This window comes from Homarus americanus, unplaced genomic scaffold, assembly GCF_018991925.1.
Source record: "Homarus americanus isolate GMGI-L3 unplaced genomic scaffold, GMGI_Hamer_2.0 scaffold31037, whole genome shotgun sequence".
Taxonomy (NCBI): domain Eukaryota; kingdom Metazoa; phylum Arthropoda; class Malacostraca; order Decapoda; family Nephropidae; genus Homarus; species Homarus americanus.
The window spans coordinates 25,005,236-25,020,453 of NW_024722227.1; the positions used below are offsets into that span (position 1 = coordinate 25,005,236).

A 15,218-nucleotide genomic window follows, 5' to 3' on the forward strand; every position below is an offset into this window, starting at 1 on the left:
AAGAAACTGCACTAGTTGAGACTGTGTGTGAGAAGGACCTAGGTGTGTATGTTGACAATGAGCTGAAGTTCTCGGGCCATTGTGAGAAGAAGGTAAATCAGGCAAATAAATTATTGGGTCTTATAAGAAGGTCGTTCAGATATCTAGACGGTCCGTCCCTCGTAACGGTCTTCAGGAGTGAAGTGCTTCCCCGTCTGGAATACTGTCACCCCATCTGGTCCCCGAGATATGCTAGGGACTGTCAGTTGGTTGAAAATGTTCAAAGGAGGGCCACCAGACTGGTGCCTGCACTTCGGCACCTCAGCTACCCTGAGAGATTGGAGCGCCTAAACTTGCCTAGCTTATACTACAGACGGGCAAGGGGGGACCTAGTTGAGGTGTATAAGCATGTCAAGGGGCACTACTCAGTTGAGTGTCCTTACTTGGAGCTGGCGGACGCTCGCCCCACAAGGGATCACAGCTCAAGATGAAGAAGCCACAAGTCCAGAAAACCGTGAGGGCAAACTTTTTCGGAGTGAGGGTTGTAAACTCTTGGAACAATCTACCAGAGAGGGTTGTGACGGCACCGAGTGTGAGCTCTTTCAAGACAAGACTTCACCAACACTGGAGCGGGTTCAGGTACATCCAGGAGCCAGTGCATGCCCAGTACCTGCCAACAGTGCGTGACAGAGGCGTGACCGATCGCCCGGGCGGCTAGCGAGCCGATCTTTTGGTGAAGAATATAAATGAAAAGAGACGTGACCGATCGCCCAAGCGGCTAACAAGCCGATCAGTGGCGAAGAGGATAAAAGTAAAAAAAAAAAAAAAGTAATTCCAATTCACGAATTTTTTAATCAATTCCAATTCAATTCATAACTGACCCCATGTCTGATTCAGAAACTTTCAGGAGCAAGTGCATGGCACTGCATGTCCAGTACTTGCCAACAGAGTGTAACAGAGACGCGACCGGCCGCCCAAGCGGTTTTCTATTCTACTGGCATGGCACATACCACTCAAGGTAGGTATCTACCTACCTTGCATACCACTTGCTTGTTTAGTGAGCGACGGGAACCAGACATATGTGCACCACTTTAGTAATCGTTAACATCTAGCAAAATGAGTTTGTTGTGCTTATTGTCTGAGAAATTTAAAATGGCACAATATTGTACTCTATTGATTCATATTTTTATTTATTTTTATTTTAATTAGTCATTTAATACAACAAATAACTATACTCTGGCGGCGCGCGTGAGGAATAGTTACGGTCCCGGATAATACTAAGGGCTGTCTGCCGCCTGACCACAACAATAACCTGTTCACCAACCTCACTTTACCCTCCTCCACCTGCACCTCCCGCAAGTACTTTAAAACACTTACTTTCATTTACAGTAAAACATTTAGTTTGAAATAAAGATGTTTCGGTTTATATGTCTTAGTAAAGTTTCGTTAACCTTAGGTATATGTGAGGTAAAGGGGTTGCCAGTAAATGAATCTCGGTAATTTTGACAATTACAAGACAATTTTCGTCAATGTCATTTTGTGGCGCAAATTACGTGTAAGCTAGATATTTAACATTTGGTTAATATTGACGACTGTCCTGCCAACGAGTTATTTGTTTTGGTGTTTAATTGATATTTTTGTATTTGTTCACACAACCTACCTACCCCAAATCTATTATCATATTCGAAAAAGACGTCTAATTATAAGATAATTTTCATCTATTACATTACCGTCGCAAATGTATAATAACGGAGATAGTGTATCCAAAGTCTTCCTCGATTTTCTTCCATTAATCTAACGCCATTATCTCCTACCTCACCTCCCACACTGTTGTCTTCTTCATCAATCGTCACACTCATGGGTTCCCTTACACTTCACGCAGCCAATCAAAAGCGTTTTTGGTATTTTTTTGCCACTAATTAAAATTATTTGTGGTTTAATTTGCGGTATTTTTGGCCCAATCAAAGGTAAATTTGCACTTCCACCTCCCCATCTGTTAGGAAATCAGAACTATATTTTACTAGTGTATTTGTGTGTTTAGACCAAATATGACCTTTACTTCTGTCGGAAATTGGCCTTTTTTTTTATAGCTTTTTTTTCGTGGGACGTTTTTCGAAAAAAATTAATGGCTAAGCAAATAAAAAATACACAAAAACACACTAGAAAAACAAAAACCTAACCTAACCTAACTGACTCACCAGATGATGGAATCACCTATTTCTTACCTTAGGTTAGGTTAGGTTTTTGTTTTTCTAGTGTGTTTTTGAGTATTTTTTATTCGCTTAGCCATTATTTTTATTTCGAAAAACGTCCCACGAAAAAAAAGCGATGAAAAAACGGTCAATTTCCGACAGAAATAAAGGTCATATTTGGTCGAAACAAATTTACCCAATCAAATTCGATTTTTATTTTGGGTCTCATATTTTGAAATTCAAATTCATTTCCGACCATGAAAGTCTGCGATGGGTGTCACTTCAGTTATGTGGAGCTGATTGTGAGTTTTGAGGAAAAAAACGAACAAGCTATATAATTTTTTCGATTTCATGGTGTTTCGACCTCAGTAAAGTGTCCTAACTGCAAGAACGAATGTGAATATCGTTAAAGTCAAGACAACATATGTGGCATTGTGGTAACTCGTCCCTTATCCCCAAGACAAAGAAGGAGAGCGGTGATGGTACACTGTCAGTGATTTCAAAGGAACTAAGGTAAGAAATAAATGATTCCATCATATGGTGAGAGTTTGTTAGGTTAGGTTATGTCAGGTCAGGTCAGGTTTACATTTTCTAGTGTTTTTTGTGTATTTTGTATTTGCTTAGCCATAATTTTTTGTCGGAAAAAGCCCCACCCAAAACCCCTGATAACTAAAACACGGGCAATTTCCGACGGAATTGAAGGTCAAAACCAATTAAAACACACAAAAACACACTAGAAAAACATAGTTTTGACTTTCTAACAGAGTTGTGTGTACTAATGCAAATTTACGTTTATTTCGGTAAAATTTTATAAGTGGACACCATGGATTTTTTATTGAGCAATGTGTTTTTTACGATGGTTTTGACAATGTTAAGACACTTCTTCAATGATATTTCCATAATTGACTTAAATATACAGAAGATCCAGGCGGAACCCCGGTTAGGAAGTTAGGTTAGGTAATTTTAAGGGTCACTATTCGGAAAATGTCACCAGGGATCATTACAGTACCATGTATAGCATTCTGCGATACTGACTTTTACTTACTTTTACTTTTATCCTCTTTGCCACTGATCGGCTCGTTAGCCGCTTGAGCTATCGGTCACGTCTCTGTTATGCACTGTTGGCAAGTACTGGGCATGCACGGCTCCTGAATGTACCTGAACCCGCTCCAGTGTTGTTCAAGTCTTGTCTTGAAAAGAGCTCACACTCGGTGCCGTCCACAACACTTTCAGATTGTTAGAGTTTAACCCTCACTCCAAAACAGTTTGTCCTCACAGTTTCTGGACCTGTGGCTTCTTCAATCTTGAGCTGACCCCTTGTGGGGTGGCGTCCGCCAGCTCAAGTAGGACACTCGACTGAGTAGCGCCCTTGAGATGCTTATACACCTCAACTAGGACACTTTACAGATGATGCAATAACACCATATGAGCCCTAAAATATATTGGCTGCTCCATCATTCTCAAAACCACGGTTGAATAACCCAGATCAGCCAATGTACACCTTCACACACAGTATCCATCTTAGACTGATCGGAGATAAAGAAATTCGCTCATTGGTGCTCGAGTATTACATCCATAAACACTCGAAGCTGATTAGCACGACTATGACTTAAAACAATTCTCCCACTGCTTGGCTAATCTATATATATATATATATATATATATATATATATATATATATATATATATATATATATATATATATATATATATATATATATATATATATATATATATATATATATATATATATATATATATATATATATATATATATATATATATATATATATATATATATAATAAAAAGAAGTCTGTCCTGTTTGTTTGATTTGTTTATTTGTTTGTGTGTCCCATGCAGAGAATCTCGGAAATTACTTTACCTATGTAGTGATGATGGATGGTGTTATATGTAGTGATGATGGATAGTGTTACATGTAATGATGATGGATGATGTTACAGTGGTCCTCGGTTATGAGCACAATCCGCTCCAGCAGGTTGCTCGTTACCTGAAACCATGTTTCAATGGGTTTTTGGTAATTGGTTCAGCTTCCGAAAATTCTAATCAACAAAATGTTAGAAATTGAAACTTAAGAAACTCTGGATATTGATACTGATAATTTGAAGTGGGGTGGAGGAGGGAGAAGTGGAGGTGGAGAAAGCATTTTACTGCTTCTTGGTGATCACCGCTTCCATGAAAATGTCAAGAACCTCTGGACCTTGGCAGATTCTCCACCATGAACATCCTCTCTCCTTCTTGGAGTGGAAGGAGTAAGGATAGCATCTTGATTTCCCTCTGCCTTTTATTGAAAGTGTCAATTGTGATCTATTAGAGACATCTCTCCTCCTCACCATTAACTTATGTTTTAAGAAGAGCCATTGAGTCCTTAACATGACACAAAAGTTAGTTCAGTTTTTCCATCTGGGTGCTTTGAAGCTAGTTCCTTAACTTCTCCCAGTGGTAAATCATCCTTCAATTCTTTAGTTGACATATGGTCATCTTTCAATTTCCTCCTCATAATAAGCTCTAACATCTCATCCAGTTGCTTCAGAATTAAATAGGAGTAAGTTTCCTCCTCATGAGACATCACAAGCTCTCCGACATCATCCTCTTCCACTTCAGGCCCAGTATTGGCCCCAATAATGGACTGTACCTCCTGGTCAACTCTGTGTCATCCTCAAATCCCCTCAAAATCATGGACTACTGATGGCTACAGTGCTTTCCATGAAGAATTGAGGATGTGGTGGGAAACTTGTGTTTGTCAGTTTTTAGCTCCAGGATGTTGAATTATTATAGCTTCCAGAACTGTTTCAGTGTTGGATTTGGATCGACAGGTTGTTGACACCTCTAAGCCATTTTTAATAATACATGTACAACTTCTTGAAGTTGCTGATCACATTCTGGTCCTTTGGCTGTATGATTGATGTAGTGTTGGGGAGGCAAAAACAACACTTTCTAAGAATCTATTAGTATAAAGTTCTGGCAAGTTCAAAGTTATGACAGGAGCATTATCCATGGGGAAGAGCCTTTCAGGAGTTTATTGGTGGTTAATTTAGCTCTTGACAGAAGGGCAAAAACCTCAACAGTCCATTCATTAAAAGAGCTGTCTTGTCACCCATATTTTATACAGTTTGGACTTCCAATAAATTCAAAACTTTTGCTCTTACCACTTTCTGTTGTTTTGAACACCCTAGGTTTTCAGAGTGAAACAGAATAAGCATTGGCTTCAGTTGGAAATCTGAAGCATTGGCACCAAGCAATAGAGTGAGATGGTCTTTCATGGTTATACTGATAAGAGGCTTCATCTCTCTGTTGATGAATGATAGCTTTTTGGGCATCTTTTCCCAAAACAACCTAATTTCTTCCACATTGAACACTTTGCTGTGGAAGACAATTTTCTTCTTCAAATAAAGTTCTTCTAAATTCCACTAAAAAACTTTTACTGCCTTCTTTATCCTTTAACAGCTTCACCATGCCCTAACAACTACTGAAAATGTCACTTCTTTTCTTAGAATTTTTCGAACCAGCCTTTGCTGGCGAAATCTTCAAATTCTTGCCTGAAGAGCAAATTTGATCTGTCTTTAAATGTTAAGTAAATCTCCTGGCTCTGCTGCAAATAATTCAGTAAACTGACTCACCTTTCATCTGTTTTCCCTAATCCAGATAGTAACATTTGTCTCTCCACTTTCACTTCTTTAAATTTGTCTTTCTGTGCAAAATTTGTCGACACAGTTAGATAACCGACATGCCATATTCTTTACACTTGGCGCATTGTTCTAATGCCACTTGTTCATGTTTTATAATTTCCTGCTTGGTTTTGGTTAAATATTTCTTGATCTCTTAGGCCCATGCTGGATTTAAAACGTAATCAACTTGATTTTAAAGATTAATAGCTGTAAATAAAGAATATTTTCTTTAAAATAACACTTTGCCTCAAATATATATTGACCAGCTATGTAAATATAAATTCAAATGACCAATAATTTGGCAGGAAACACAGAAAAAAAGCGTTTAGTTGAAGAGTCTCAAACCAAAAGATGTTACCTCCACTGAAAATGAGAGACTAACGTTTGTTTGGTGTGTTAAATGGCTGGATGGCGAGCATAAAACTAGTGACTTTACCTTCAATTATGTTCAATAATTGTTAAAATTACTAAAATATTTAATATTAAACTTTTAAATTTATTGAATAATGTAAAGCTTTGATATTTACTAAAATAGTAAGGGATTTAAGCCTAAGACGATTACTGTATTGGCGGATATACTACAGCTGGTTGGCTATATGCAAAAGCAAAAACATGAGTAAATACTTAGAAGCACTTCGTTAACCCGGTTGCTCGTTAGCAGTTAAAAAGTCTTTTTGGGAGTGCTCGTTAACTGAAGCCTGCATCAAACCGAGGCCTTTCGTTAACGAGGATCACTGTATATGTAGTGATGATGAATGTTGGTATATGTAGTGATGATGGTGGTGTTATATGTAGTGATGATGGATGGTGTTGTCATAGTGATGATGGATGGTGTTATGTAGTGATGATGGGTGGTGTTATATTAGTGATGGATGGTGTTATATGTAGTGATGATGGGTGGTGTTATATGTAGTGATGATGGGCGGTGTTATATGTAGTGATGATGGGTGGTGGTATATTGTGGTGATGATGAATTTATATATATGAAGTGATGATGGGTGGTGTTATATGTAGTGATGATGGGTGGTGTTATATGTAGTGATGATGGATGGTGTTATATATGTAGTGATGATGGGTGGTGTTATAACGATGATGATGGGTGGTGTTATATGTGGTGATGATGGATGGTGTTATATGTAGTGATGATGAAAGATTTGGTGTTATATGTGGTGATGATGGATGGTGTTATATATAGTGATGATGGAATTTGGTGTTATATGTAGTGATGTTGGTGGTGTTATATCTAGTAGTGATGATGGATGGTGTTATATGTAGTGATGATGGATGTTGTTATATGTAGTGATGATGGGTGGTGTTATATGTAGTGATGATGGATGTGGTATTTATATGTTGATGATGGGTGGTGGTATATGTAGTGATGATGGATGGTGTTATATGCTTAGTGATGATGGGTGGTGTTATATATGGTATTGATGATGGGTGGTGTTATATGTAGTGATGATGGATGGTGTTATATGTAGTGATGATGGATGTTGTTATGTAGTGATGATGGGTGGTGTTATGTAGTGATGATGGGTGGTGTTATATGTAGTGATGATGGATGGTGTTATATGTAGTGATGATGGATGGTGTTATATGTAGTGATGGGTGGTGTTATATGTAGTGATGATGGATGGTGTTATATGTAGTGATGATGGGTGGTGTTATATGTAGTGATGATGGGCCGGTGTTATATGTAGTGATGATGGGTGGTGTTTATATGCTTAGTGATGATGGATGGTGTTATATGTAGTGATGATGGGTGGTGTTATATGTGATGACATTGGGTGGTGTTATATGGTGATGATGGATGGTGTTATATGGTGGGTGGTGTTATATGTAGTGATGATGGGTGGTGTTATATGTAGTGATGATGGATGGTGTTATATGTAGTGATGATGGGTGGTGTTATATGTAGTGATGATGGATGGTGTTATATGTAGTGATGATGGTGGTGTTATATGTGATGATGATGGGTGGTGTTATATGTGATGATGGATGGTGTTATATGTAGTGATGATGGATGTTGTTGTTATATGTAGTGATGATGGGTGGTGTTATATGTGGTGATGATGGGTGGTGTTATATGTAGTGATGATGGATGGTGTTATGTATGGTGATGATGGGTGGTGTTATATGTAGTGATGATGGATGGTGTTATATGTAAGTGATGATGGGTGGTGTATATGTAGTGATGATGGATGGTGTTATATGTAGTGATGATGATGGATGTTGTTATATGTAGTGATGGATGGTGTTATATGTAGTGATGATGGATGTTGTTATATGTAGTGATGATGGATGGTGTTATATGTTGTGATGATGGGTGGTGTTATATGTAGTGATGATGGGTGGTGTTATATTTAGTGATGATGGATGGTGTTATATGTGGTGATGATGGGTGGTGTTATATGTAGTGATGATGGATGGTGTTATATGTAGTGATGATGGATGGTGTTATATGCTTAGTGATGATAGATTGTGGTGTTATATGTGGTGATGATGGATGGTGTTATATGTAGTGATGATGGATGTTGTTATGTAGTGATGATGGATGGTGTTATATGTAGTGATGATGGATGGTGTTATATGGATGGATGTTGTTATATGTAGTGATGATGGATGTTGTTATATGTAGTGATGATGGATGGTGTTATATGTAGTGATGATGGATGGTGTTATATGTAGTGATGATGGATGGTGTTATATGTAGTGATGATGGTGGTGTTATATGTAGTGATGATGGATGGTGTTATATGTAGTGATGATGATGGTGTTATATGTAGTGATGATGGATGGTGTTATATGTAGTGATGATGGATGTACAGGTGGTGATGATGGGTGGTGTTATATGTAGATGATGGATGGTAAGGTATGTAGTGATGCCGATGGGTGGTGTTATATGTAGTGATGATGGGTGGTGTTATATGTAGTGATGATGGGTGGTGATGGATGATGTAGTGATGATGGGTGGTGTTATATGTAGTGATGATGGATGGTGTCATGTAGTGATGATGGGTGGTGTTATATGTGCGATGATGGTAGTTATATGGTGATGATGGGTGCGTTATATGTAAAGATGGTGTGTGTTATATGTAGTGATGATGGTGGTGTTATATGTGGTGATGATGGATGGTGTTATATGTAGTGATGATGGATGGTGTTATATGTAGTGATGATGGTTAATGATATATTTAGTGATGATGGATAGTACTATATGTAGTGATGATGGATAGTGTTATATGTAGTGATGATGGATGGTGTTATATGTAGTGATGATGGATGGTGTTATATGTAGTGGTGATGGATGGTGCTATATGTAGTGATGATGGAGTATTATATGTAGTGATGATGGATAGTGATATATGTAGTGATGATGGGTGGTGTTATATGTAGTGATGATAGATTAAAATATATGAAAAGATGATGGTAAAGCATAAGTGTAGTGGATGATGTAAGTGGTGTTATATGTAGTGATGATGGGTGGTGTTATATGTAGTGATGATGGGTGTTATATGGTGATGATGGTGGTGTTATATGTAAAGATGATGATGGTGTTATATGTAGTGATGATTATATGTAGTGATGATGGATGTTGTTATATGTAGTGATGATGGGTGGTGTTATATGTAGTGATGATGGATGGTGTTATATGTAGTGATGGTGGATGTTGTTATATGTAGTGATGATGGGTGGTGTTATACGTAGTTATAATCTGTTCTATGAGTTATCCTGGGAGAACCACATCCTTGTCTATTCTTCACATTCGTGTACTGTATTTATTGCACTCACATCTTAAGAGCTGCCACCACCCAGGCTTTCTTTAGAATATCACATCAACAATGAACCTCTCGATTGAATTGGTAGTGTGGTATGCACAAGAGGTTAGGCATGCGAGTTATCAAGTGTATTTTCAGGGATGGCAATTATTAGAAGGAATGAGCGGTGATACATTATACTGAAGAGTTATTTATTAAATGCAAGTGTAAATATGGTGATATTTCGAACCTGCACTCAAAATACAAAACTTAGTTACACTTACTGAGTACGTTACTGTAACACACAAAATAGAACTGACCAATAGATCGTACTTTATACAGTAAGTAGCAAAAATAGATCTTCAATTATCAGTTAAAACAGTCAATACTTATCACCTTATGGTATTATTACACACCAATGATACTAAAGTGATGGTCACTCTTAACACTCGTCAATAGTACAGAGTGATGGTATTACTTAGAGCACCATGTTATTACTTGATTACAGGGAAAAATATACCAGCAGATATCAACTATGAGTACAGCTGGTTCACCCACACACATAACAAACTCTGAGACTGGTGATAGTAATATTTATGGTCTCAATACTCAACCTGGGACAGTTATATTCCTGATAATCAATCTACAATAATGTACACAATAATAATTAGCACATATGTCAGGATGAATATACCAGGCTTACACCACTGGTATTCAAAACAAATGCCAAGCGGCTACACTCTGGACCCACGGCAGGGCTCATGCTCCAGAACTCACTCTCCCTTGACTGGCTCCCCGGGCTCGTGATGCACTCGGGTCTTAATCTCAATGAATTAAAGACATCTTGCCTGCAGGTGGCTACCGATACCTGGCAGTGGCAACAACACATACAGTGCCTGGTAGACGGGGAAGGAGTGTCAAAGAAGTCAATTTACAAAATGTCACAAAACACGTCTGGCAAGGGAACGAATGGTTCTTTCAACACAGAAGGTGCCCAGGTATGTTACAGCAGGCATGAGCAACCTTTCCTCAGTCATGGTCCGCATAACGATTTAGGTATTTTTCTGGGGGCCAACCCACCAAAATTTATATCCTACCTAACCCAAAAGTAATGTTAACATTGTATTAGCACGTACAGTAAAACAGTTTATCGTCATGAACACCTTACGATATTTTCAGTTTGCAATCGGTCTTTTTCCCATTTATGAAACAAATTCATCATAATAAATTTTTGAAGTACAGTAATATGTTAATGTTTCTTGGCATGAGTGAAGCTGTCTGTGAATATGTTGATTTTTCCAACAGCTACATCATTTTTCTTGCTTATGAGACACACCCACCAGAATAATGTCTATGTTAATCTTGATGCATGAGGAACTACAATGAAACAACCTTTGGGTACATCCACTCAGACAAGAATAAATAGATAGAACAGACAGCCAGGCATGAAGGAAGAGGTACTATGGAGAGAGACAGTCTGTCAACAAGGAAGTGACCTTTACCTTTGACCCCTGTGACCTCCACCTGTAAACTCACACAGGTTAAAATGTTAATATTTTTGATTATTTATACTTGTTTTATTGTTACATTTTCATAGTTACTTACTCTTAGGTGATGAAACAGTAATGAATTGTGTGTTAAGATTATTCTTTTAATAAATTTTGCTTTACTGGCCATAAACTGTGTGGGTCGCACAAAGACATGATTCGAGCCACAGGTTGGCCATGCCTGTGTTACAGTATCATTTGGCACATAATACATTCAACTACTTTAAAACAAGAACACTGATATATTCAACAAAGTTCAACTGAGTTAAATTCACTTAATAGGGCAGTGGGCCACTGACAAATATATTTGTGTAACATATCAGTTTTGTACTGACCATCACTAAGGTTTATAGAATTAATTTCCCTAATCAGACTTGCTTTGAAAGCATTTAAGGTGGATGTAGGGTAGATGATTAGTGGGTCTCATGTTATTGACCTGACCTGTTGTTATGTCACCCATTTTTTATAAGCTCTCCTTTCATTTGTGGTAGGGGTGGTGTGTGGATTATTGGATCCCATCTTATTGACCTGACCTCATGTTATGTAAGGTCACTCATTGTATATATAAGCCTCTCACAGTCCCTGTAAATTCAGTTGCTTTGAAGATGTATTCAATAAAGACAAAAGCTAAGGTGCTCCATTGTTTCCCTTTTTCTTGTGTGATTTTATCAAGATTTATCTTATTCACGTTTCCATTGTGGACTTGTATGATATATATATATATATATATATATATATATATATATATATATATATATATATATATATATATATATATATATATATATATATATATATATATATATATATATATATATATATATATATACAGTATATATATATATAAATCACTGTAGGTGCGCGTGATCCAAGTACTGTATATGCTGATAACCACAAGGAAACAAGAAAACACGAAGTTCCCAAGCGCTTTCGTGTAATTCACATCTTCAGGGGTGAGTACAGACTAAGGAGTAATACTTGACAAGGCTAATATATACAGTAGAGGACAGTGAGATCAAGTCTCTAGGGGATAGCAGGTGTCCACATTGTTCCGGTCATAAGGCAGTGACCCAGCCCTTACTAATCTTCTTAATCAAAAAATTGACCATACAGACAGACAGACAGACAGACATACATACATATTTATTTATCGATTCCATCGTTACAGGTATTGATATTATTTGTGTAAGCCACCGGGGGACACACAGCACCTGGAAGTAATGATATACTGTAGTTGCCAGTGTGGTGCAATCCGTACTACTGTATATGAGACAAGTACAGCACTGTATTATCATAAAAATTTCACAAATTAACAATGTTTGAGGCTGTTGTATGTTCTGTGTTAGATTTTAATGAGTAAAACAAAAAAATTCTGCAGTATGATGTTAGAAACAACTCCTAATAATGGATTAAATTTTACAATAATATTGACCTAGCCAATGTGCCGACCAAATTATCCATTAAGAATTATGGAGCTTTCTCCTTAAGCTTTGCCAAACCCTTACTGTACTGTACCTCCCAAGGAGATGCTCATAAAACATTTCCACTGGTCAGATGGAGGGATGTGTCATATTTATCTTATTAAGAATCTGGTAGAATACACTAGATACTAGATGATTCCTTGGCTTGCATAGTAAAAATGTTCTCTTGGTTATAAGTGCAGCAATCAAGGAAAGGAACTAGACCTGACTTGTGGTAAGATTCCATCAGTGACATTAAAGAAAGTTCTCTGTAGTTATGCTGTAGTATTTGGAGTGATGCAAATCATAAGAATCATTTAATCCCCTTAGGAAGCAGAATTGTGAAGGACTTCTGGCTTAACCACTTTTGGAAGAAGATTACAGGAATTGCTTAACAGGTATAGTAAGTACCGGTACAGTTTGTATAATTCGTCAAATATCAGAAATGGCTGTGTCAGATTTAATGCACAATTTGTAAAAGTTTAAATTTCTTTTTGTTGTTACTCTCTATATTTACATGTCATACATTGAAACAAGAATGGTTATGAGTAGATAGCTTAGCTTATCCCATCATAAAATCTCAATAGATTAAATACCAAATTATTTCTGAACAAATTACCCAGAATTTCTATTACTCAATATTGTCAGTGAACTTAGAATTTCCATATTCTTGAGTTTTTCCTGTATTAGAGAGTTTTTCTACTACTGTACTAAGAAGTTTTTATTAATTTCAGGATACACTTGATAAGTCCCTCATGTCATCCAAGATCCTCCCATTACCAGAGTCAGTGAGATCACAGTTGCGCTCAGGAATAACTATCACCTCTGTTGCCCAGTGTGTGGAAGAACTGGTAAGACTGGTTATTAAAGTTTAGTCAAAGCTGAGTTGGTATATTGTATATAAATGCACCAATATCTGAATACTGGTTCAAGAGCCTGATTTCTTACTAAAAACACAGCATCTAAAAGTTATAGGGGTTGAGTAATAAGCCTGTGAAAATAAATGGAATTATTTCAGTCATTAAGTAATATTTATTTCTCAAAATTTTCATTTTTATGATCATATCCTTAATCAGGATATAGAAGACTGTCTGTATAATACAGTACAGTACAGTAGTAAGATTTTGAACAAAATCTAAAAAATTTTACCTAAAATACTTTTTTATCTAGAAGTTGCAAATGATTATTATTCATTGGTTCAACAGCATGGCTGTAAATGTGGAATGAATAAAAACATTATCAAAACTTACAGAATTTTAAGTAATTTGTGTTTGGGAACAGGTGAAAGTAACCAAGGGTCATAAAATATCACTACAATAATAATCTGTATAGTAACTTGAATTTCACATTTTTAAACTGGATCCTTAATCAGCATGTTGAGGACTATCTATCCTCTACTTTAGAACAGAATCAATGTTTTTAGAAGCATTTCAAAAGTACAGTACAGAGATGCATTTAATGTCAGCTAATTTTTTTTTACCTAAAACACATTTTGTCTTGAAACTGGAAATTACCGTGTTTTAACCCCTACACCCCAGTTGACGTTCCAGAACGTCCATCTAGGGCGCCCAGGTTGACGTTCTGGAACGTGCTCCTTTTCGCGTCATTGTTTGAATGCCCAGCATGTGTTATTAGGTTCCAGCATGACTATTTGGTGGTCACGCCACATGCAGGGTAGTGTGGGTGGGCTGAGTGCTGTTAGTACACATTAGCCTGTCGCCATGGAGAGTTGTTCCTCAACCTGGCGGCAGACTGTGTGTGTCACCGAGCACATTTTATGAAAAATAATGCCAATAGAATAAATTCTAAATGAATTATTTAAAGGATATAAGTATTATGGTCAGTAAATGTATGCATTACTGGCCATCCCGGACACAAAGACAAACAGAAAATGGCCGCTAAGTGCGTAGTGACCACCAGCACAAGCTGTCAAAACAACACTGTCCCCTTATCTCCCTCACCACTGTGGCCCCAGGGAAGTTTATAGAGGGTCAATATATAGTTTTTCTTACTTCTTTTTTATTGTTTTATCATTTAAAATGGTTAAAAATAATTTTTGGAAAAGTTAATTTTTCTCGATTTACCCCCGTGTGGGGTACTGCCAGCTGCACCCTAGCCCTGGGCGTAAGGGTTAATGATTCACCAGCGTGAATGAATCTAAAGCTTACACGACTTAAGTTTTTATTGTGTGAATACGAGTTGAATTATTTCAAAGGTCAATAATTAGCAATGGATACTGTACCCCAATTTTTAAATCCAGATCTATAATCAGCATGTTGGGATTACTGAAGAGAGTCTGTGCAAATTCCATTATTTTTTTAATACTGTATTGCTAAAACAATTATCATTCTACAGTTGGAGATTAACATGTTTGAAAGGTTCATCAGCTTTTTCCTGACAACAGAATCAATAAGATCATCTTCTAGAACATAAATGAATCAAGTAATTAGTACAACATGCCCTGACAATTCGCGGATGACACCCTGGATGTACCCAAGAATGTCTGCGGGTAGTTTTAAATTTGCCAGTATTTTCACGGCTGGGACACGGAGCCATTCGTTCTAAAGACAGTAATTTTTACTAGAAAAAAATTGC

At 37.1% G+C, this 15,218-nt stretch overlaps 1 protein-coding gene across 9 annotated transcripts in view; it reads left to right on the forward strand.

Annotated features, from left to right (window-relative positions):
• The window catches only part of LOC121862425, a 97,740-nt gene that overhangs the window by 65,935 nt on the left and 16,587 nt on the right, over positions 1 to 15,218 (forward strand). For 2 of the 9 annotated variants that reach the window (XM_042360713.1, XM_042360710.1), the window contains 2 exons: positions 12,954 to 13,026; positions 13,358 to 13,474. In XM_042360713.1, the coding sequence (XP_042216647.1) occupies positions 13,379 to 13,474 (96 nt within the window). In that variant the 5' untranslated portion in view covers positions 12,954 to 13,026; positions 13,358 to 13,378. Of the gene's footprint in view, positions 1 to 1,248; positions 1,339 to 9,507; positions 10,615 to 12,953; positions 13,027 to 13,357; positions 13,475 to 15,218 lie in introns of those variants that run through there. The other 7 variants (XM_042360709.1, XM_042360711.1, XM_042360716.1 and 4 more) reach the window with 7 other exon arrangements.